General features: G+C 46.1%; 2 protein-coding genes across 8 annotated transcripts; one reads left to right on the top strand and one right to left on the bottom strand.

The window, feature by feature from the left end:
- Positions 1 to 6,458: 6,458 nt before the first annotated feature.
- LOC135398203 (uncharacterized) lies at positions 6,459 to 8,668 on the bottom strand. 7 transcript variants are annotated; one of them, XR_010424030.1, is made up of 5 exons: positions 7,889 to 8,337; positions 7,702 to 7,782; positions 7,516 to 7,625; positions 6,847 to 6,963; positions 6,459 to 6,782 (listed from the first exon to the last, which is right to left on the bottom strand). XR_010424030.1 is itself a non-coding variant. In XM_064629632.1 (5 exons), exons 1-4 carry the CDS (start codon positions 8,533 to 8,535, stop codon positions 6,861 to 6,863), a joined length of 357 nt encoding a protein of 118 aa, XP_064485702.1. In that variant the 5' UTR covers positions 8,536 to 8,668; the 3' UTR covers positions 6,459 to 6,782; positions 6,847 to 6,860. The 7 variants fall into 7 exon arrangements, 2 of the variants coding, with proteins under 2 accessions (XP_064485702.1, XP_064485703.1); XM_064629632.1 differs by lacking the exon at positions 7,889 to 8,337 and adding an exon at positions 8,365 to 8,668 and having other exon boundaries at positions 6,847 to 6,960; positions 7,585 to 7,625; positions 7,702 to 7,746; XR_010424031.1 differs by lacking the exons at positions 7,702 to 7,782; positions 7,889 to 8,337 and adding an exon at positions 8,365 to 8,668.
- A 1,670-nt stretch (positions 8,669 to 10,338) lies between these two features.
- On the top strand, positions 10,339 to 20,971 carry LOC135398201 (uncharacterized). The gene is made up of 7 exons (XM_064629631.1): positions 10,339 to 10,401; positions 12,267 to 12,349; positions 13,787 to 13,879; positions 16,891 to 16,987; positions 17,211 to 17,257; positions 18,557 to 18,640; positions 20,826 to 20,971. Exons 1-7 carry the CDS (start codon positions 10,347 to 10,349, stop codon positions 20,886 to 20,888), a joined length of 522 nt encoding a protein of 173 aa, XP_064485701.1. The 5' UTR covers positions 10,339 to 10,346; the 3' UTR covers positions 20,889 to 20,971.
- Positions 20,972 to 24,633: the final 3,662 nt, after the last annotated feature.

The following is a 24,633-nucleotide window of genomic DNA, read 5'->3' as shown; positions in this document are numbered from 1 at the left end:
ATGCCAGACCTACGAGCTTTGCGCTCTGCGCGTTGCCTATACGCCCTCAGCTTCTCAATTCGGGGACTCGTTCCATGGTGGCCAGGGATAACTTTCACACGTGAGCTGCACCGCTGCAGGGCGTCCTGAAGGAGAGAAGTTACGCCCTCCGATGACATGTCCTCGCCCATGCGGGTGGCACATTCATTGCGGAAGGATTTCCAATTGATGAGAGTGACCCACCGCCTGCGAGCACGGCCTGCACAACCGTCGAACTGACAGACTGACACTGAGCTGACAAACAGGCAATGAGGTGATAGGAACCCACATGTTAGGATGGATACAAAGCAAAGGGCCACGAAACATGGCACGAAGAGCACAAGCTTACCTTCAATTCACCCAATCCAACGGCTTCTCAACGTATATTCAAAGGTATTCCCGCAGAAACAGGTCCAGGTATCACTAAGAAGACACAAAAACTCAACCACAGGACGCCGGGTCACCAAACAACGAAGAAAGACGAACCCCGAGCGGAGCCGTCGAAGAAGGCGTCTACCCAACACGGAGAAACGACGCCGACTGACCCGTGCGAGAAGCGAGAAATACCAGGAATACTCCGAGAGCGCCACCTGTAACAGCGCTCCTCGCGCAATATATCGAGAACGGAAACTCGCGGGGAGACGGGACCAAGGCTATCGGAAAGAGGACGTTTTACCCGTCAAAACAAGGCGTCAATCACCTTCCTACGCCAAAAAACAACCGATATAGACAAAAATGCCAATGGCCTCATGTATCAGCTGCTGTGTTGCCATGCGGTCCCTAACTTGAGAACCGAGAGTCATAGAAAGGTGCTGCATGCTTCTACAAGTTTTGCGTGTCGAGTACAGGGACGTTCTGAAGGGAAGTTCAGATCTCCCGCAGGGTTCGAACCTAAAAAGAGAGAGAAAGGTCACAGAAATGGGGCCGCTTCAGTAATTTCGAAAATAACGCTGTAACCCCTGGAAACAGATGGGTAGTGCCAATGGGAAAGTTGAAGCGCAAGGAACGGATCATAGGCACCCAAAATTACAAGTAAATCGGATAGGGTGGGCGAGTTACGGCATTAAACCGCAGTTAGCGTATCCAGACGGCGTTACCAGACACACTGGCGCCAGGCTCCCTAAGTCTATATCAGGAGAACCAAAAGCCGCGCGCCTACGGGATCATAGTGCAGTGCAATGCGTCCATGATGTAATGAACCTCGTCTATAATGGTGTCCCAACCCCTTTAATGTAGATGCTAGTTAATTGTACCACCATCGATATAACAAACAACTTCTTCAGTGCCATTATGCCATGTACCAACGTACCAGCACAACTCTTCCTGATATGACATCCGACATGGCATTCCTCTTTTGAGCATTTTTTTATGGCTTTTTATTGGTGTGTACATGCCAATATGTCCATGTATGCTAATATTACAGGTATACTTTGTGCTGGAGGCCAGTATTACAAGTATGTACTGTATACCAGCACCTGATATGTACAGTAATCTTTATGTCAGCGCCTGGTACAGCTGGTATACTTCTTGTAAGAGTCTAGTATTACAGATATTTCAAACAAATCGGCTGATACATCTGCTGATACGTTCTGGTATGGATTCATATCAGTTTTTTTCTAGTAGGGTATCGATACCAAATAAAAGTAACGTAAATGCTATGCCGCTACTTATGTGCTACCCTACCCTTCTCAATACAACACTTTACCGAAGCATCTGGTTGCCGAATGTGTTTAATATGTGCCGAGGGTTTAATATTCATGCTCCCTCACATGGTCAGCATGCAGCATAAGGTATATCACTACTGCCCTAAGCAAATATATATTACTCCACATTGATCGTGACCTTGAGATGATACGCATATAAGACATAATTTAATGCACATAGCGTATATGCGCACTTAATATAGTAATTTTCCCGTCAGAATATTTCGAACACAAGACACTTTTTCTGCAATAATAGTATTGTGTTCAAGATAGTCGTGAAACCAACCTCAAACTTATCCGTCTGTTTTTCTAAGGTCAAGTTCCGCAACTGCAAGCATAAGCGACCACTGACCGAGTAGTAGATCAATAAGTAGCTAAAAAGATGAAACGAATTGCGTAAAGTTTGCTCATGCTTTCTCCAGGGACAACGCCTCCAAGAAGTTAATAGACAGCCTTCTGGGTGCAGTTGGCATGCTGCACCAAAGCTTAGGTCTCACAGGAATTAGGAGTTATTGTTGTTGCCTAGCTCTGCTCCCTTTGTTCCATTCTCACGACGGCTTCTCTTACAAAACGTTTGACAAAACTAAAAACTACGTTTAATGCGCTTTTTCGTAGAGTTCCTCAAGAAGAGTCCACCCGTTCGACATTAATCCTCCGTAATGAAGCATTCACAGCAAAAGAAAATATCATGTAACTTTTCCCTACACATGTGAAACGCTGTAAACCATAAATTGCTCTAACGCTAATCGCATGTGTACCACCGTAAAGGAAGTTAATAAGCGTGTTTGCGTACACTGCCTCCCGAATAATATATTTATTCACTTTGTGTGGCTGGCAAACATGGCCAATGTATGAACAAGCAATAGGGAACAAAATAGTATATTTCCCGCAAAAACTCAATCCGGATTGTAGGATTCAGAGTCCAGAGTGCGAAGAAATGATCGATACAAGAAAAAAAAAGCGATTTTAACCAAACATGGCTGTATGAACAAGCAATATTGACGAAAATAGAATGTTGTGTAGAGTCCAGAGTGCGAAGAAATGACTGATAGGACAAAAAGTGATTTAACCAAACATGGTAAGTGTATGAACAAGCACTAGGGAACAAAGTGGAATGTTTGCCACACGAGAGTCCAAGCCGGACTGTTGGATTCAGAGTCCAGAGTTGCACAGAAATGATCGATAAAAATCGATTTAACAAAATATGGCCAGTGGTTTGTGGCAACAAAATCCATCGACTAGTATAGGTGGAGATGATCGTTTAATCGGACTGCGCCCTCTTGAAACTGCCGAGTGCCTCTGTGGCAGATTTGCCGTCATGTTGCCGTAATCGACATGCTGAGTCCCAAAGTGGTACTGAACAGTTATTGAAGGTAACGTCTACTTGTGCACGACGTGATAAGGCGTCTGTGTGGGTGTTTTCGTGGAGGTCGGTGTGGCTGAGCACACACTGGAAATATAGACTGTGACCCGAGGATAGAAGACGGTTGTACATTGCGATTATCATGGTGTCTAGGCCGCCGATTGTTCTGGGTACAATAATTTGCCAGAACATCTAGCGCCGCCATACTGTCCGTGAACACAGCCCACGCTCCAGGCTGATCCCGCCATGTGCTTCAACGCGGCCAGTATGGCGAAGAGCTCCGACTCGGTAGATGACGTTTCGAAGGGAAGTTTCCGCGCCACTTCAAGGTTTTCATGCGGAATATAAAAGGCTGCTGTTGATCCGCCTTGAGACACTGACCCATCGGTGTACACAGGGAGTCGTTGAGAGTAAGCTGAGCTGCAATGCTCCAGCGTAAGTTGATGGGCAACAAGATACAGGAGCTACAGAGCCTTTCGTCAGAGGACCAGGAATGCCGTCACATACAGGAGGCCTGCGAAGAGCCCACGTAGGCACACTTTCAGGCGGTCAACAGCGCCGCCAATACTAGAGTCCGGACAGTCGATATCGGTGAGCCGAAGATAACGGTAAGGGTGCTACGTGAAGTACCGCATATAAATTCGGAGTGTTTCCACGTCCCGTAGGACGCCTGCTGGCGTTTCGAGTGCCTCTGCTAGGACAGAGGTTTCTGTCGTTGTGGGAACTTCGGCTTCGGGCCTGAATATTGAGAAGCTCACGCTCTCCGGATACGCTGAGGCCCTTTAGAATAGGCAGGCTGTACCGCAATGTGCCCAGCATCAATGTTGTGTGTTCGTGACGATTGTCAGTGCATGAAGGGCTCCGCGACGATCCAGCAGTGCAACGTAAGCATTTACAAGACCGCGTGTCTTGGTGGCTGTTCTTTTTACGTGCCGAGACCACGTCATACATCTGTCTAATGTCACGCCAATGTATTTGCAATGAGGCACAAAGTCCAGCGGCGCACCACTAAGGAGCAAGGGATACTTTTGGAATGAGCGTCGTGTGAATGCTATGGCAATGGTCTTCATAGGGGAGACCGATAAGCATCGATCGGCAAGGTATTCTACAACAGAATCCGAGGCGCATTGTAGCCGGCATTGGACAGTGACTCGACGGGTAGCAGAGGTCCATATGCAGATGTCGTCTGCACACAGAGTAATGCGGTTCCACGAAGCTGGGTGGGAAGCGAAGCCATTATAACGTTAAACAGAAGAGGGTTGGATATACTTCCCTGTGAAACACGACTGTGGACAGGATAGAAAGTGGTGTCACCTTCCGTGGTGCGCACGAAAATGCGTCCCTCAGAGAGAAAGTCTTAGAACCATGAGACTGCGCAACCTCCCACTTCAGCTTCTTGTACGGTCGCGACGATGGCACTGTGCAACACGTTGTCATACGCGTTCTCTAAGTCGAGGAAAACCGCGTCGGTCAGTTTACCGGCGAGATCGAGTACGTTGTCAATTGGTGAACGTCCGTAACGAAAGCCTGCCATGACCTCAGGGAAAGAGCGCGCTCTTTCCAGTTCAAGTGGCAGAAAACCATTCGTTTCATTGTCTTCGCAACACAGCTTGTGAACGCTATCGGGAGAAAGAAATCAATATTATGCGGCGACCTGCTTAGGAAGAGGAACAACCATTGCACTTTTCCATCCGTGTGGGATTTCACCTGTGCGTCAGGTTCCACCAAAGAGCCTCAGGAGGAGCCGACGGCCGCATAAGGGAAGATTCTGGAGGACTTTGTATGCCCCAGGGCAGATTGAAGCTTAACAAGTGGGAAAGGTACGTCCAAGGGAGGGTCTGAAGATGAGTATAGCACGATAGCGATATCACGGGCAGAAGACAGTGCAGAGGTTCTGAACGTGGTGAGGCGAGTATAATACTCCCCAGCGATATGCAGAACTGAGCGTCCGGAAGCTATGACAAAGACAGGAATGGGGACCGCTGAACAACTGGGGCAGAAAGCCCCCTGAACACGGTCCAAGTACGGGACATCGGTGTACGGGGTAAAAAAATATGCAGCGAAGTTCCGCCAGTGGCTGCGCGCCAGCTTATGTAGACGCCTTTGAACTGCCTCCTGGATCCGCCGAGCTTCAGCGTGATAAGATGGAAGTTGGGTGGTGGTGATAGGGCTTGCCGTTGTCGGCCTCACGTATGTGGGCAACGTTACGACTCACGCCCTAGGGGGAAATGGGTGCGGGTAGGGTTGGGTGCGACGAGATCTGCGCTCTCCGTGACGACCAATGGCGTGGAGCCTCTCGAATTTGGCGTCAGCCAAAACGAAAATGAAAGGTGAGGCGAACAACTCTTGAAGCAATTTTCGCTGCATCGGTGATAGCACGAGAAAAGCCACCTTCACCGTCGGGCGGATTGGCGCGAATGAAGATTTGAGAGCAGTTCTGCAACTCTCCCAGTTGGCCCGCTTGATGCAGAGACTAGCGTGGTGGCGATGGAGGCCTTCGGATGTCAAGTAGTATTGGCAGGCGCCCACTAACGGGCAAGTCTACGTCAACGCCGTTAATCGTTTAGTCAGCTTAATCGCTTGCATGTCGAACGAGCTAACGAGTGGCGGGAAATTAAACATGACGAGCACAGCCGCAGGAGCATCATCATCATCATCACTGCCACCGATCAATCATCATCTTCATCGTGGAACAATAGACAACCTGCAGATTATACATGCTCAGGGAGCACCATGCCTCTCAGAAATCTACGCATGACCCCGTGGCAGGCATTTGATAGTTCACTACATGGACAGCGGGTACTGTCTTATGCTAGTAAAAACGGTAGCAGTGGGTCGTGGCTTTGACGGAAAAGTACGGGGTTCTTGGAGGCTGCGTGTATTCATGAGTCTCGAGTGGATACCGGAGTTAGTGTACCCTTCATTAGGCTTACACACAAATACTATGGTCTCATCTACAGGACATAACTGCCTTCTGTCTTCTGGTTCGAGTTCATCCCTTCCATGGCAGCCCCTCGTTGTAGTTAACATTTCCTTGAGCATTAGCAGAAGACAAGAGGCAAGAGGGAACCAACTCTGTTTCTTGTCTTTGTGTGCTCTTCTGGCACTGAAGGAAATATTACCCACAAGTTCATTTCACCAGCTTGCTTTCGTCTTGCTACTTTGTCAAATGTTCCTCTTCTTGATGTATTTCTTGAGGGACACCCTGGTCGGTTGTTAGGTGTTTAATAAAACTTTGTTTGAACATCAGCGCCTGTCATGTATGTGTGTGTCTGCTTGCACTCGTCGTGTGTGCGCGTTTTCCTCCACTCATGTCTAACTACGAACTATGTAAGACAAATCACTGTACTCACTAGTTTAAAGCATATATTCTCATAATTTTGCCGTTTTAAATCCTAGGAAATTTGGACGCTATGTGAACTGAAATGAGAATACCAATGCTATGTCGATCGACTTTTATAGTTCTTGTAATCGTATGCTGCTTGAACATGCAATACACTTGCGGCAAACGCGGAATATTAGTGGCGGGGGCGGTGGTACGATGTTCAAAAGGAGAACAGGAGTGAGGTCTGCCTGCTCAGACTAGGTGGCGGCTTTCACTCCTGTGTGAAAGGGCATCTTAGTAGTAGCGACGCCAGTGATATTTCGTTAGCTTCGTGCGCGTTCGTAAGAGTGGACCGCAGCTGCATGTTCATTGACTGAAAACACAGACCGAATAGTTTTAGAATGTCAAGACGGTCAGGTATAATGAGCCTTTATGACCTTTATCGCTTTTGCTACCAGGTGTTGTCTATTGCGAAGAATGTGGAAATATAGTAGAATGCAGTCAGCAGTTCTTGTGGTAATGTCAGTTCGGTTGCCAACGCTTCTGGACACCTGCTGGGGAAGTGGGCATATTAGATTGATGTACATTTGTCAAACAAAAATACTGTTCCTTAATTATTATATTACTTACCTCTCACAGTTAAGCGCTCCCTTATGTGTGTTTTCTCGCGCCCCTCTGATCACAGATCAAGAACAATCATAGTGGTTTTTGTTGTAGCTAATTTTAGTTAATTTGTCATTACTTAGTTATCGCCATTACTGCTACAAAGAGAAACCAGAGCTCCTTTTGGACAGGTATGAACGTGTGAAAGCGTCGGTAAAGCCAATGAATTTCATGACTGTGTAAGTTATAAAGTAGCAGAAACTGCAAGGGAGTTAATTGAGCCTCGTCGTGTTAGTGTCTATCATCTGTATTGTGTTCATTCCTCTAATAAAAAAAAATGCTGCCTTCATCGAATAATCGCCGGCTTGCTTGCACATTTCTTATCTGTTCCTTCTTGTACAGACAGCATGTACCTTTGTGCTTTTCGTGTTGAAGTGTGGATACCGTGTCATTAAGTTCTTTCTCAGCTACACACACTCTTCCAAATTTTTTGTGGTGGATACCTTCACAGGCGACGGTAGTGACATGTGTTCGGTAAAGTAACCATGACCTGATCCTCCGCCGCATTTTACCTCAGGGGTAGAAGCTTCTGCACGAAGGCTTGCTTGGCCATCTGTTAAACAAAAAAACAGAAATCAACAGATATTGTACTGCAGCATCTGTACAGGTAATGTAGGCGAGATAATTACAGGATGATTTGGTCTTCTTGGGACGAGACTGTGCGTATGCATGGTCTGTGATGATGACGGAATTCATATGCATTAGTTGGGCTAGGTTATGAAAAAAAGAAAAAAACAGTTGTGCTAGTTCAACGGGTCTGCATTGGCAACTGGTCTTGAGCGGAGCACCAAAAAGGCAAAATTCTTGTGTACACACATCTTCTGCAGTCGTGCAGGGTCCAGTCAACAGTCTCAAGACATTCAGTGTCTTCTGTTGTGGGAAAGGCACTCACAAGCTAAAAAAACTCAAAAGAGAGGGGATGGAAAACTACTGGTAAGAGATCAATGTGCAATTACACTGCACTAAAGTTATAACGTGTATCGAGGATGGCATGCCAGGTGTTTTCAAGGGCTGTGGAAAACTACAGGGTTTTCCAAATTTTGAAAATGGCATGTTTTAATTGCAGGGTATTCAGGAGCTTCAGGGACCATAGCTTGCACCCTGTCAAATATGCACAGCCTCAGAATCCTTCTCGCATACCAGCATGAAAACAAGTATTATACACAGCGCAGTTGACTCCGGTACCATTATATACTTTCCTAATGCAGTACAATAGCATTAATACAGCGAGGAAATAGCTTAGTATATAATGACGACCTGTTATTGTGCATGTCATACTGATATATACATACCGCAACGAACATCAGCAGGAACATCGGCGTTTCGTGCTTTCGCTTCGAACTTGGGCGGTGCTGAGTTCGACGTTGTGGATCAGGTAGGAAATCCTCGTAAGAGTCCAACGTGAAATGTTTCGAGCACACACGGTGGTCCGACTGCAAATCCATGCTCAGCAATCGAGACATTCTCGTCTTCGCTGTTCAATCTTGGTACGACGTGGTACAAGATAACGTATCTGCCATCGCACGTCTCCGCACAGCACTGTGTACCTTGTGCGTACCTTGAGTGCACCAACTAGTGTTACGTCGAGCACGAACACTTCAAATGAGCTCTTCGCGACAACAACGCGCCTACGCCAGCTGCGCATCGGGATCAGAAGAGGACGTCGAACAGCGCTGCGTTTCTTTTTTTCATTTGATTTCGCAAAAATACACTAAACAGGTGATTCAGCACTCCTACGGAAATATGATACGAAATAATATAGTCACCAAAATAATCAAATCGCAACAAAATATGCGACAAAATAATTACATATTCAACAGTGTTGCCGGCTGCACAGGGGGTTAATCGTAATCGTAAATCGTAATCGTAATATTTATTTAGTCAATATTGCAAAATGTACAGAAAGCGAGACTGTGAGGGCAAGCCCTGTAGTACAGTCCCAACACAGTTCAAGAATTGACAGCTAAAAGAGAGAGAGCCGAGTTTAGTTGTGATTAAGATATTGTTAAATAGATATAAGATTTTAAAAAAAAGTACATGGGGAGTTACCCGACAATAAACAGACTGTTAAGTTATTGAGCGGCCTTGCGAGCACAGGAGCCTTATAAAGTTGTTGAGGAAAACAATTTTAATCAAAACATCATATGTTATCATATAATTCATCACATGGTTACATCTACAGTGATGATGGGGTATTATGCTAGGAGTGTAAGAAACTGCGTGACTGATACTTAAAATGGGGGAAAGATGTTATTGACCGTATACGCGGCGGCAATGAATTCCAGACATTAGATCCGAAATAACTCATTGAATGAATCCCGTAATTCGTTCGAGGTTGAGGTACCTGTAGCATACCAGGTTCGCACCGCAGCGAATAAGGTTTTTGAAGATATGTGATTGAAATAAGATGTTGTGGGATCATGCCGTTGCATAATCTGTAGATTAGGATGGCAACCTTATATTTCAGGAAATTGTATATGCTCTGGATAGACAGACAGTGGAATGCAAATGATATACTATCGCGGGGATGTGCGAACATCATTATGCGCATTCCTCGCTTCTAAGCGTGGAGTAGAGGAAGCAGGCTGGATGAATAAGAGAGCCCATAAACTTCCAGGGCATAAGAAATATGCGATTGGACTAGAGCATGGAAAACCATTAGGAGACAAGTGACGGGGACCAGGTACCGAATTCTTGAAAGAGCATAGAGCCCTCTGGTGACCTTGGAACGCACAAACTGGATGTGGTTAGTCCACGATAAATGTTCATCCAAGATAACCGGTTGTCATAAGATAAATGGTCGTTTGACACCAGGCGTTGCGACGTTGCACTACGCCGAATTTTTCATGACAAATTGAAATATTTAGAACGCGTTCTCGGTCGTATGGTTCCGCATACGGTATTTACAAGCAAGAACGTCTCAAGTCAAGTGGCCAGCATATCTTGCTTGTCCACTGCCTAACAGTAACTTTAAACGTGCTTGATGTGCATGGGGACACACGAAGAACAATGCAGCATTGTCGGCAATTGTGTGAGTTGTGATATCGAAACAGTCCTTTAGTTCAGGATCATGAACGGCCTGTTAGCTATTGGGCTGATGTGCAGACACACAGCTGCAGCTGCGAGCTATCACGTTCTTAATATTCCATCTCATGTGATTTCCTGGTGAAACAATCGACAATGCTGACATTTGCCCTTTAAAATTACTCTACTGCTTAAAATTGCTCTTGTTGTGCATCAGATCTGTGCTGCACCCACAGCAGAGATCACAGGCATGGTTCGCTTCGAAGTCGAGTTGGTCGTAGGCACCTTGGCATATCTGAAGTTCTGTAAGTGGACGCTCGGTTACTGTTACACTACTTTCTACCTTTTACCTTTTTATAAGTCCTTCTACGTAAGAAGTAATCGTAAAGCGTAGTTTCGTCTAATGGAGAGTGTCTTCCTCTGTCCGTTCTCCAGTGGACTTTAATGGTTTGGAGTGGAATTGCAAGTGCTGGGCGCACGGAAAGCGCCTTTGAGGTTTGCAATACACGCCTTGAGCGCGGTTTGGGTTTGGCGCACGCGCAGTGGCGAGGGCGCTATTTCTTTGGGTACCCAAAACGTTTGGATGCTCTATTCTAAAGCTGACTAATAGTGTGCATATACTCGGCGAGAAGGTGCGAACAGGAAAAAGAAGCTATACGTAGTATCAATTAAATCGAACAATGTTTTTTAAGACAAAACTGTATTTTGCAAGCTCATCATCTTTGCGCGCGAAACAAAATAATGCTCTTACTATTTGATGGCACTGGAAGCGCGAAATGTTAGTGTTTCTTGTGGTGCAGGTGAAGTTCCTATAGTGAGAAACGCAGGCTTTGCGTTTCTTCGCGTCCTCGACAGGCCCTGCGCATTGGGTACGCTAGTATTGGGTCAGCTATTGTAAAAACTGCCAGTGTAATGGTCGTCTACGGCATGACACTATCTGCGTCCTTGTTCATTAGCAGCCTCCCCCAAGCCAAGCAGCAAAGTGCCCACAAGGGGGAATGCTGAAACATACGGGCGCCAGGATATACATTTCGACTTTAAAGAAACCGTCTACATCGTCTCGCCTTAATAACTCCTTCACTTACGTCGGAGACGCAAGCGCGGTGCACAACCACTCATACTGCTTCTGAAGCCACTAGGAAGCCAATTTTAAAAACGGAGCGATCACAAAGCACCTTGGAGGCGCCAAAGTTTCCATGTCGCGCCAAGTGAGGCGCCAAGTTTTCATTTCCTCACGAAATTACCGGTGACCTATTCAGTTGATTGTTTTCGTGCAGAAAAAGTTGCACTGCCTTGAGCTACTCGATCGTGCATGTCCCACTGCCGCTTCAACCCAACTTGCCTTGCGCGCTCGCGTTTCATTGGTCCTTCAGTTCGCTCTTCGTTCGTTTTTGCCTTGACAGAAGGAGTGCGAGAGAGAAAGGAGAGGGCCGCCTATTGGCATCAAAGCCTCGCCAAGGCGGTTTGCGCGGTTGCGCAGTGTATTCCCTCGCTATCTCGTTGGCTGCACACCGCAGTACCCTAATGTCCGGCGCCAAGCGAGCAAGACGGTTTCGGGAGCGCCGCAGAGTTGAACACGGCGTGTGGGTGAACGACAGCGCGAGCACCTCTACTGCCACTGTCCCCAAGCCGATAGACATTACGACCGAAGATGACACCGATACGTTTCACGTTAAACCAACGGCCGTGCAGACTGAGACGGCACCGCCCGATTTTTTTGTCACTGGTTATTGCAGAAAATGCCTTGAAGTATGGTTGAACAATGTCTTGCCATGCTTGGAACGGATGACCTGGCGGTCTCTGCGGGAGACAGAAAGCTGGGAATTGTTTCGCAAAAAATATGCGAGAAAAATGGCATAATTGAAAACACCGCGTGCTACTTCCGTTGTCCTTTGATGCGTTCGAACAAATAATCAGCAAGCTAGCGTCACTGCTTCAGGGACAGACTCAAGGATACCGCTTTTGAAATACAAAGTAAGTTAATTCTTCAGACGCAATAAAATGTCGAACAGAACGCTATGATGGGCAGACAGCGTTGTACTGGTTGTTATTGGCTACTGCTCAGAGTGCAGCGTGTTGACGTCAAAATGTGATCGTCATCCTGAGATTCGTATGCGAGCGACTGATTATGTCCTAAAACGCGCAATATATGAACGTTCATTAACTCCAGCGGCGACTCCTGTCAGTGGCAACATACCGTGCGCTTGGGTCAAATGGGTCGGAGGACGGTGTGATGAATACAAGCGTCTCAAGGTAAGCAAGGCAATAGAAATCCTCTGCTCTAAATCTATGCGTTTGAGACTACATCCGAATTCTGCGCACCACACCAATATGTGGGTTGTAACCAGAGGCGGGACTGGAACGACGAATATTACCGGGTGGAAAAATATCAGGACTATCGCATCTGTCATGGTCGATTCCGAAACAGTGTCGTTTTACTCCTCGTTCGTCACGGACAATAACGCCGAAAGTCCGATACGAATTAATGGAATAGTTTCTGAGCAATTTGATGCAACGCATGGCAAGAACAGACGACGTATTGTGAGCGTATTCCGAAATTCCCTCTCTGCAAATCAGATATAACGTCACTCGGAAAAGGCTAATCAAAGTTGGTTGAAATCTTTGCTTTAATACATTGGCATGCATGCTTCAACTTTACATACTCCTGGCCATTCTTCCCAAACAGAGACTACGGTTTGCCGATCTAGTGATGGAGTTTATCGTCGCTTGCCACCGCAGTCGTAAAGAAGAATCCCTTCTCCATCGCCTATGACGCAATGTTGCCCGTACATCCTCACTTCTCTTCAAAATGAGTCGACTAAATTCCCCAAACTGCAATGTCTGTGGCGTGGAAGATGACACCCCACACAAGCTCCAACATTGTCAGCAGCACCTTCACCATAGGAACACCCTCTCTTGCCATCTGCTCAAGATTGGCTGTAACGACTAGTCGCTGGTCTCTCTCCTTGGCCCCGTCCTGCACCCCAAGGCGTGGGTTGTCACTGCCGCTCTCTTCAGTTTTCTCCGAGCTTCGGGACTCGTTAACTGCATGTGACGTTGCTCTGGTGTCTCTTTTCTCATTTCTTTCTTCCTTTCTTTCTTTCTTTTCCTTTTTTTTTTTTGAATAGCAATCCGGCTCTTTGCCTGGCTAACCTTTCCTTTCTTTTTTCCTAATGAACATATACCCGCCCTCCCCAACAGAGATTATTGTAAATGAGTGAAGCAAACAAAGAGAGACGCAGATTGGAACATTTATTTAAATCTTTTGGCCGCCAAATATAGCCAGGAATGCTCCGTCAGCTTCACTGTGAATTGCACTGTCCATTGTTGCACCATTTGCCTACATGGACGATGTAAGATGGCACTACAGTAGCCAGTGTATTTAGAAGGATGTGAATGTAGGACATATTATGAGGCAGATTAGAGAGAGGTGCACTCTTGCAAAACATACGCCGCATTATACAGCTTAACTATATAATTAAGCAACAGCGCGCAAATTAAACGCGTCATCGTAACAGGAATGCCAATAAACTCTCCACACACACCACCATTTTCCGGGAGGCAACGCTAATCGAAATGGTACTTTGGAAACAATTTGAAAAGTGATCGTATGCAATTAGCATGTTCTTATATCAGAAGTGGTAAATCGATGTTGTTTCTAATGCACACCTTTACTTGGATCACCTGCAGAGTCAAGATCGTTTGCTTAGCTGCAGCTACATGTGTACTCTAAAGAAATCCACTTCATGCTACAACTATGAGAAGAACGGATCACCTTGTTTGGTAAGGCAACGTTCTACATCGTGTTATTTGTCCAAAGGGCGTGTGAGGATTGAATTTCTGATATCTCTGGCGTAACTTGCATTCCTCTCCTTTAGTCTCATTATCATGCTGTTTGGCAGTGAAGCCATAGCTCCATGTCATTATTAGTGTATTGTCCGGTGGTGGCGTAGTCGTTATGTGACGACTTACACTGGCGCTCTTTTGTTCTCCACTGATACATTGGTGACGAGATGACCACACTTGTGCGATAACTTGGTTCACTAATCAATGTAGGCAAATGTTGCAGCCTTTATCCCATTTGCCTGAAGCCTGTGCTCAATGACCGGACATCAAGGTTCAGGTGTGGATGGATAACTAGAAGGGCGTGTGTTTTGTTCAATGAAGAACCATTCATAAACTGAGGCAAATCCAGTTGCCCCCGTGCATGTATATTTATTCTATGCGGTTGACTCTCATGACGACAACACTGTTGATCACTGTTGTATCAAAGTTACATGATGATTACTGTATACCAACATACCGTTCTGCAACAGGGTGCATATTGTAGAATGCGAAACGCTGTACCTCGCTTAATTGAGGGCCGCTTCGCTGTTGTAGGAACGGCGTCATGAGCCAGCGTTTGCACGGGCAGCCACTGTCCCACAGGATACCCCGCTGTGCCGCCCCTGTTCCAGCTCACCGCCGATCGCACTGTCCCGCAGTATCCTCGAATCATGGGTGCTTCCAGGCCAGTTCGCGACCACGTCCAGGATCCCACAGCAAGAGCCATTTGAACGTTGATGGAGTTCTTGAGGTTGATGTAGATGACACATGGCGACGCTGAATTCATGCAGACGTGTGCCCCGTCCGCAGAAAACTGGCCAGCTGGAAGAAGCGTAGCTGAGTTGCTGGTACCTCATCCACCCTTGGCCAGCTGAATAAATATAGTTAATGTCTAGATCGTACCGGAAAGGGTCGGAGAGGGCACAGCAATGTGTTTGTCCACTCACCGGATGAAGTTGACGACGTGCCTGCAAAGCGCAGATACAGCACACGGCACGCCGTCAGTTCATGCACGCTTACAATGTTGCCTGCCGTGATCAAAAGCTCCCGGTCTCGAGATACTGGAACATAGGGAACACCTGTGGCAATGACGGGAGTGACTAGCTTCGACGGATCCGAGGTTTCATGTCTGGAGCGACGAGAGAAATATCCCTTCTCTCGTGAATCAGGACCGTCGTTGCGGTTCACCGTCGTCCAGATACCCCTGCGGGTTCTCTCGGTTGCGGTACACTCTCTGTCGTGACAGGGACAGCGCCAGATGGGTTCAGTACAGACGCCTAATCCTCGCCGCGCGATCCATTGCGGCTGATATGTTAGTCCTAGTACGTTAACTACACGTCCACGCTGCCATCATATCTAGCGCCATCAATTTAGAGCTCTAAAGTTTCGTGCAAGCCACTCAAAAGGTGAGGGCGCCACCAAGGGATAACCCGTTAACGAGTGTCCTCAGAGTTTCATGCAAGCGAACCCTGAACTTCTCCTAGGTAGCCGTATCGCTAACTGTTCCGCTCTTCGATATATTTTATTCTGGTTTCAACGGAATCGCAATGTAAATCATTTCCTAAATCGATTGCTGGAAACCAAAACGAAGATTGGAAGCACTAGACAGTTTGAATATTTGCTGTGTGGCGTTAAAAACAGTGACAGGCGCAATGCTTTGCATTCTAGGTATGAGCTTGTTTGCGCTAATGCGGGTGATGGTAACATAAAAACCAAAGACAAGGCTATTATGTAAATATTATTGCGTTTTCTTTTCTTTTCAAATTTTAAGATAGGCACGTGAGGCTTAGTCGAATATTATTATAACCTATGTTTACTTGTCAGTGGCCGGGAGTGTAGTGGTCGGTCGTGACAGGCAGCAAGCCAAGTCAAGCCAAGTCAAGGAACTGCAAGCGTAAAACATCACAAGCATTCCACATGCCGTACTTTGGCATGTGTCACAGTCGAGGCCCCGATCCACAGACGCAGTTTGATAATCTGGGAGAAGAGTAAAATACCCCGCATCAAATTACCGGCAATGATCTTCGTCCAAGTGGGAGTGTAACCCAGTACGGCCAAACTTTCCCGTGTCGTGTAATCCCTCGAAGACGGGACAGCACACATCTACACAGCACGGTCGTGCAGATTTGAAAGAGGTCCCGTACAACGATCGATCACCCTATTGGTTCTCGTAGGCCGTATAGAGAGGGAGTAGAATGCACAACTGCCTTGGCGAGGCTCCATTGCTTTGATACCAGTAGGCAACCCTCTCCTTTCTCTCTCGCAATCCTTCTGCCAAGGCAAAAACGAACGAAGAGCGAATGGAAGGATCAATGAAACGCGAGTGCGCAACGCAAGTTGCGTTGAAGCGGCCGTGGGACATGCACGCTCGAGCCAGTGCAACTTTTTCTGCGCGAAAACATTCAGCTGAATTCGCTATAAAGCCGGCTCTTATCGGACAGCGCCATAGACGGGGTGCTGACACACGACGTTCCAAATTACGCTATCTTTCGGCCTCAACGATTTCTCTGGCGGTCTTATTCACACGTTTCGCTATCACATTGTTTGGTTACGTGACTATCATAGTATCTCTTCTGTAGGATTGGGAAAAATTGTTGGCGGTATTACAGAATCAATAAATGCCACGGAATTTCGAAGCGTTCGCGCGCAAAAACGCTCACCGCATGAGCCCCTAATGTCTGCCATATGCAAACACGGCAAGGTGAGGTCAACATGGCGCCATCCAGGGTAGCTTCAAACATGGCTGTATGAAGGGAGTTGCCCTTCTCTTTTTTACTTTGTGTTAAACATATTTTCCCCCCTCAGGACGAGAGCCGCAGATATTTCGAACAGAGACTGTTCGTTTTATCTCTGTCCGTTTATCTCTCTATTACCCTCTCTGTCTCGTTGGTTTACCCGCGGTATGCCCAAAGCGTTCAATCATGCCATCATATGCGCAATGCAATATTAACTGTATTATCATTTTTCAGGTATTCGGCGTCCATGCTACGAACGGCGGATGCGTCAAGGGAGAGTGCATTCCAATACTAGACGCAATACAACACTTCAAGAAAAACAGTAGCGGACGTGAGCAGACGATCGTAAGCTGTAAGAACGATTAGCGTGATGTGGAAATGCGATAGCCTGGGACCTCGGTAAAGCAACTATTAGACGGTGCTGTTTGTGGCATTGCTAAATATACCTCTTCCTACGGCGCTTTGTCCGCCGCTCGTCCTCAAAAGGGTCAAATTTAGCCGTGTTGTCATCTGTATCCACATGCCCACTCCATGTTTCTCTTCCTTTTTTACAGCGCCCAAAAGAACTCTAGACTGCGAGCATGGCCATGACTATTTATATGTAAGTATTGTATTGAAATGATTTTTGAAGTGAAGAATAGTACAATAGTTCAAGATACCTACACCGTACATTTCACAGACCACTATAGTATACACTGAACTTTTGGTTATTCGGTATCTTTGACGCAAAGCGTTGTTGTAGCAATGTTGCGAAGCATTGACTCTATTGACTATGTACGTGAAAAGGGGATACAATGACACTCGATTATATATGAAGCCATCTTCTTTACACAACGATAAGAAATATACCTTGAAATATACATTTCCCTTACCACTTTCCTGAACCAAACTGAATTATTGGACAGGTAATTACCCAAAGTAATTCACGGACCGAGCACTGTGGCGTCGATCATGGTCATTATAGTGCTTCACCACACGAAACTGAAGTTCATGTCACATGTAGCATATTGCCTGCTTGGTATAGGTAGCCCATGAGTCATCATTCACCCGTTGTTGCAGCTGTCGGTAGGGTTAGCTGCGTACACCCTCAGAAAAACTGCGCACAATCTCGGGGTTTTTCAGCTTCTCTGTAGTGGGGACCTTTCGGGGGTTCTAATTCCGGCATGCTAAAAGGTTCACATTTGAACCAGCCTCATTGAACCTTTTTTGGTTCACAGTCGAACCTTTTTTTTATTATTCTCAACCCATAGAAGGTTCGCATCCTTACCTTTTAGCCGGGTGCTTGTTGGAGCCTTCAGAAGGTGCTCCTTATACGGACGAAATCAAATTCCCTCAAATGGTTCCACACACAACCATCTCGGATTTGACTACGGGATACTGAACGAGTGCAATGTCTGTTGCCTCCGAACGGAACCCAGCGTGGGGAAGGTCAAACTGGTCATTTGGGCTTCGCAAGCACCTTTTCACTCTGGAAAAGGATGCAATATAGTTCCGCCGCTGTAAAAGGCGCTCGGCCGTCGTGGAGAAACATTATTCCACCGAGTGTATGGGTGGTGCGTTTGTGAACCCCCTCACAATCGCGTCAGGAACCTACTACAAGTTGAACTGGTTGTTAGCGCTTCCGAGCACCTTTTAGCTCGGAAGCAATGCGCAATGCCAGTTCGGAGGAGGCAAAAGGTGCAAAATTGTCGCGAGGAAATTTTAATTGTTCTTCTTAGAAACATTTTTCTTAGTAGCCTTGAGCACCACTGGCATACATCAACAATGGCGAACGCAAAAATAGTAGAAATACATATGAGAATCCTTCGCGTCTGAGGATACTCCTATGCACAGCGGACTGAACAGTCCCTCCTAACAGCCACCCTACCATATCACGTAACCTTCTTTCTTTTGTAAACAGGACGAATATGGACCTTTCGCCTGCAAATATTACTGCAAGAACGATGGGAGGCATGCCAACCGCCCCGACGGCACACTGTGCCAGGTAAGGGAGAGTAACACGACCAGGAGGCACTGCAAGTGGCAAAACATTGAACAACTGTAAATTAACAATGTGACTGCAATATAGTTGTCAAAAGGATTTTATTAATAGTGCCTTAGTAGAGGTGACAGGTTATGAACGGCTATAATACACGCACACATACATTGGATGATGATGGGGTGGGTGATTCACCGCCGCTGAGGCGGTATACACTGCCCTATTGTGCGTTGGGAACGGATGATCGGGGCTTTCAGAGAGCCGTCACCAGACCGGTGGAGCACAAGTACTCCGCTAGAAGACGAAGGCCTTGCATCTGGTGGGCAGCGTTCGACCACGGTTCGAGTATCTTCGCGAGGTTGATGGGTCGCTTGTCAATGCGTTGCATAGAGACTTCCATTAGTGCACGCTCGTGGTGATATTGCCCACAACCCAGGATGACGTGGAAGAGGTCGCCGTGCACTCCACAAGTGGGGCAGGGGGAAGACGAGGTGGTGCCGAGACGGTGTTGAAAGGCAGGTGTAAAGGCAACGTTGAGGCTCATGCGGTGGAAGAGAGTAGTAAAGAGACGCGGTAGCTGCGGAGGAAGTACGAGAGAAAGCGTGGGGTCTACATCCGAGAAAAGGGAGTGAGCTATGTCGTGTTGCCACTGAGGTGCGTCTTGGGGCCGGTGAGTGTCGAAAGGAGATGTCTTCGGTCGCCCGACGACATCATTATCGGGGAATATATAACAGGCATGACTTTATCGGCAACCACTCCTTCATCCTGATAAGGTCTGGTAATTGTGGATTGTTCTGAAGTGTTTCTCGGGCGTAGGCGACTGAGAATCGGTTGGGGGTGGGGTGGGGGTATGTTTATTAGAAGAAAGAAAAAAAAAGAGGAAAGGTCAGCCAAACGGGGCGTCGGCTTGCTATTCCAAAAAAAAAAGGAGAGAAAAACAAAAAGAAATACAAGAAAAATAAAATGCGTGTTCATCCCTGTACTTTTCTTCCCTCGTAATGGCGATCATGGATGAAATCCCGCATTGCTTCAGCTTCAACATCTGCACGTAAGTCGACAAGGTCTGCATGTGCACTCTTGTGCATTCCAGACTAGCAATTCGGCGTCATCTTCAGCATTCGCTGCTCAGAATTTCACAGCTCCTATAATAGAAGCAGGCATGCATATATCACCTTAAAAACAGCAGGCTATGCTTTTACTGGGAATGATATGTACCAGTGTCTAGTTAGACAATACGTCGCTCAGAGAGGTTAAGCAATGGATATCTACAGTGGGAATGTTAGCTGTGGAAAGGATACATGCAGAAAAAAAAAGGAAAAAAAAGAAGCTACGTAACGCCAAGTATTGTAGGAAAGACTATATTCTTTCAATATTAATCCTAAGTTTTCTCGTCTGAACATATTCTCAACGGCTGGGTCAGCCATTTCTGATTTGTCGTTGTTTTGCGCACAAAATTAACCAACATTGATCGCGTCTTTACGTATCGATGCACGTTGGAGAACCCCAGCAGGCCATAACGGCGGAGCTCGATTGAAGACAGGGACAGTAAAGAACAAGGACAAGGGCGTTCCTTTACTGTCCCTGTCTTCAATTGGGCGCGGCCGTCATGGATAACCACCGACTACCCCGAGCCGGCCGAAATTATCCGTACCCTTGTGGCTTTTCCCCTGCGTGCTCCATGCATCTACACAACTATGGGCAGGCCCACTTTATGCGTAAGTCTACTCCCAACTATTTGTTAACGCATTACTATATGCATTCCTTGTGAGGAAAGAACTGATGTTCTGAGGCTGGAACAACATAGAAGGGACAAATACATACAAGGCCTCAATTTGCCTAAGAAATAAACGATGAAAGATGAAAGTCACTGAAAAGGTTAGCCAGCTGTAGGACTCGAACCCACATCTTCTGGATTCCGGCAATCCAGAAGATGTGGGTTCGAGTCCTACAGCTGGCTAACCTTTTCAGTGACTTTCAGCTTTCATAGTTAATTCCTTGTGATGTTTTTGTTTTTTACGGCATCTGAGAAGGCGTCCCTGGAAGAAAGTTAAGCAATATTTACTATATCCGTAAGTTGTCAATGCATTGGATCCTCTTACACTATCTGATGTTGCTGTGATGGAGACCGTCGCCATTTTGCTTATAAAAAAACATACTTGCAACACGCCATCTCATTATTTCCTTATTTCAGAGGCCAAACACTGCCAAGCAGGGCGTATGCGACAGCTACGGCTACTGTGTACGGAAGAGATAGTCAACTATGGGTGACGGCTCAGAATGTCACAGCCCTAGTGTAATGCCCGTGAGGCAACACATGCACTATGCCAGTAAATAAAGAACAACCACTTCATTTTTCACACAGGATTTTCACAGAGCTTTCGTCTCTGGGAGAAATAACTTGGAAGATAATATGCTGGGAGATATCTTGGGATAAACTGGGAGACCAATTTCTTTCAGTTTTTCTTGGGAGCTTGGGGGGTTTCTCGGAAAACTTTATTTGAGCGTCAGCGCCTCTCCTAGGTGTTTTTCTCATTGTCTTCGTCGCGTTTGCGCGTTTCTCTCGACTCATGGTCATGGATGACTACCACCTATAGTCCAATCCTCCGTACTTCTACCTCCCTTTGTCGTACGGTCCCTGGGTGGTCCCTGGTGAGGACACTCAACTATAGGGGTGGTTATTGTAAGTTTAGAAGCACACATTCTGAAAAATGTCAAATTTTGAATTATCTGAAATTTGCACGCTACGTGAACTAAAGTGAAAATGTCAGATTCCACGTCGAAATAAACACTTATTGTTGTTATAGTTGTATACTGTTCGAACGCGCAAATACACCTGGCGCAAATGGGCATGTTAGCAGTATGAAGACGCCAGTAATATGTCAATACTTTGAGTGCATTGCTAACAGTAGACCGCACCTGCCTGCTCATCTGTGGCTAACACACGAAGAAAATAGTTTTATTGTGTCAACAGGCACAGATATAGTGAGCTTTTATGACCTTTACGTCTTTTCTTACCAGATGTTGTCTACTGCGAAGGATACGGTAATATCAAACTGCAGTGCTTGTGGCAAAGCCAGTTTGTTTTCTAACACTTCTAGACACCTGTTCAAATAATAATGCTGTATTTCACACACAAGGTGTCTGGAGAGGCCACCACATCACAAACAACAATGAAACATGAAATTGCAGTCTCGAAGTAAACTTAATTTTATAGATTGTAAGCACAGACACGTTCAACAGAACGACTACGTCAAGAAGAGACCCTTGATATATTACTTGAAATCGAGAGAATATTCGGAGTTTTAGAATTTATACCGTTTAATAGACTAGGTGCTTGACAAGAAATGGACTGAGCTCCATAACCTGTTTTTCTGTGTCTGTGACTGCAAAAGAGGTTTCAATCATTGAATGTCCTCAAAGGATGTGTTTCCTTGTAAGCAAACAAGAGTTAGAATTCCTGTTCTGACCATCATCTTAATGCAAAACCGTAACAACCTATATTTATACAGCGAGCGCATGTTCCCTCTGCCCTCAAAAACTCTTTTAATCTCTTGGTCCTCACTGTGAGGTATCTGATTTTTTAATTTCCCCCATTATCACCAGCAATGGGGCGGAAACTGGCGGTGAAACTCTCCAATCATAATCATAAAATAAAGTTGTTGTTGTTGTTGTTGTTATGTTTAAAATTGCACATTCTTGAAGCAGCAATTCAGCATGACCTCTCGAACTTAAATCTGCAATTGTCCATAACATTCATTTTCGTATAGTATATATGTTTGGTTCTTCTTGCTTGTCCTATCCCGTACTAATGCGTAGTACCAAAGTTGAAAATAAGATACTCTTGTCTAACACCAATTTTGCGTTGGTTGGAAGAAAATGCCTACATCACTTTATTATACCAACCACCTTGCTCAACTTTCATACTAGGATTGGGGTGATTCCACGACAGGTCTTCCGAAAAAACCACGACCAGCACGTTTGCATGTGTTGCCTACGGGATATGTAACTAGGGTTTGCTACCGGAAAAGGAAACGAGAAACTTTAAATACCCAAATTTCGTAGGAAACGAAAATTCAAAGGGAAACAAACACGTTTTCTTTACCTTTGCTGGAAACGGAAACAGAAAGAAAAAAAAAAGAAAAATTCAAGCATGGTAACGTTAAAGGAAAGCTGAGGTGACCCACAGTTTTTCTTTCATTTTTTTTTGTTTTTTGCTTTCCAGTGCAGGGAGCTCTCCAACGAATAAAATGAGTTCCTGCCAAAGAACAACCTGCGACCTGGTGACCTACAAAGCGAACGCTACACTCTTAAAAATGAACTTCACCACATAGCACGCAACTAGCCAACCATCACCCCGAATGACAACGTTCTCGCCCTAGATTTGTTGAAAACGGGAGGAGGAGCCTATTTTGTGCCGTCCATAATGGGCACAAAATAGGCTCCTCCTCCCGTTTTCAACAAATCTGGGGCGAGAACGTTGTCATTCGGGATGATGGTTGGCTAGGAGCGTGCTACGTGGTGAAGTTCGTTTCTAAGAGTGTAGGGCTGCTGGTGGTGGTACTGCTGGAAGAGGTCGCCGTTGTCAGCCTCACAAAAATGGGCAACGTCGCGACTGACGTCAGCGGGGGCTGCTACGCCACGAGGGCTCAGTTCTGGACACCTTCGGAAAATCATTCTCTTTATGAGAAGAGCGAATCGCACAGCGAGAGGACATCGTGACGTATACTACTCCCCTCACGTGACCAGTGACGTAGCGACCAGGCCACACAGCTCAAGCGTGTATAAGCGGCGCGTGAGCCGAGAAGAAATAAACAAGTATAAAGAAGAAAAAAAAGGCTCGGGGCATTCTCCCCGTCACGCGAGGGTCGTGCCGGCCGTCAGCGTCTGCTTCTTACGACCGTTTTTTTCCTTTTTTGGTAAATTTAATAACACCGTTATAGCGCAGCGCAGAGCGAAAATATTTTGGATGGTGACTCCTGGTGGACAGTTTGACAGACGAGGCAGGGTTTCGACCGATGTTAAATATCACCTTATTACTCCTTTAACGGAAACGAAATGCACGTAACGTAATTCTACTACCTTTCCTCTGTATATGTATATCATATCATATCATAGTCTCTTTAATTCTACTACACCTAGAACAAGCGTGGAGTAGTAACCACATTCCATTATCATTGTTTTGTATGAATGCTGATATGTTCCGTGCAATTATAACTAACTACCACTCCCCTCTCCTACTGAAAAAAAAAGAGAGAAATGCAATATAATTTGCTAATCTAATCTAATGTACCATCCGAGTCAGCGGTATCTCGTTCATCGGTTTACATACTGCTCTGTGACTAAAATAATGCTTCTGAGACTGAAAGACACAACAGGTGGACACAACACAAGCCCCATCGTACCTGAGAATATGAACGATTGAAATATGCCAGTAGTCGAAAAAGTCATAGTTCGATTCAGGGCCGGCGAGAGAAGGGAACCAGCTGGGGATGGAGCACCGGTGCCCGAGCATCTTCAGGGGCCCGCCCGACACAAGGCCCGACTTGTATCTGGGCCAGACACGCGTAATCATATGGACAAGAAATACTTAAACTGTTACCGACACATGAGGGGGAGGGCCCGAGAATGACCCACCCCCGGTGGCAATGTAATCACCCATCTGTCGACTGCCAGTCGAGCGCGTTAAGCAATTACGCTGCGCTGGCTGCTTTCTGCTTTCCAAGGGGGCTTCATTCAACGGGAGATGCAATCACTTTCTTCACATTATTTCCTACATTTCTTCTTCTCTCTCTCAAACACACACACACACTACACAAGTACAGCCCGTATCAGAGATAACTTGAACGTCATTCCGACCTGCGGATCCTGGTGGTGCATAGTAGAAATAACGGCGGAGGGTGTTTTGGTCATCCATCATTACAGACAAAAAGCGTGACCCTCGTTATAAAGGCGTTGTTTTCTGAAAGTAAAGTCTTGTGGAAAGTAACGGTTCTGGGGCT

Source organism: Ornithodoros turicata, chromosome 6 (genome assembly GCF_037126465.1).
Source record: "Ornithodoros turicata isolate Travis chromosome 6, ASM3712646v1, whole genome shotgun sequence".
In the NCBI taxonomy this organism is placed as follows: domain Eukaryota; kingdom Metazoa; phylum Arthropoda; class Arachnida; order Ixodida; family Argasidae; genus Ornithodoros; species Ornithodoros turicata.
Note: the sequence above shows the minus strand (reverse complement) of the source record. Positions and strands in the feature narration are given on the sequence as shown.

Excerpts from the sequence above, each read along its gene's own strand:
- LOC135398203 (XM_064629632.1), bottom strand. The coding sequence starts at position 8,535 with ATGTCTCGATTGCTGAGCATGGATTTGCAGTCGGACCACCGTGTGTGC. Across the intron at positions 7,626-7,701 it reads CAAGAAGACCAAATCATCCT|ATGGCCAAGCAAGCCTTCGT; the intron begins GTAATTATCTCG and ends TTTGTTTAACAG. Across the intron at positions 6,961-7,584 it reads CAGAAGCTTCTACCCCTGAG|GTGTCCAGAAGCGTTGGCAA; the intron begins GTAAAATGCGGC and ends CTTCCCCAGCAG.
- LOC135398201 (XM_064629631.1), top strand. The coding sequence starts at position 10,347 with ATGGTTCGCTTCGAAGTCGAGTTGGTCGTAGGCACCTTGGCATATCTG. Across the intron at positions 10,402-12,266 it reads CTTGGCATATCTGAAGTTCT|CGGCGACTCCTGTCAGTGGC; the intron begins GTAAGTGGACGC and ends CATTAACTCCAG. Across the intron at positions 17,258-18,556 it reads ATGGCCATGACTATTTATAT|GACGAATATGGACCTTTCGC; the intron begins GTAAGTATTGTA and ends TTTTGTAAACAG.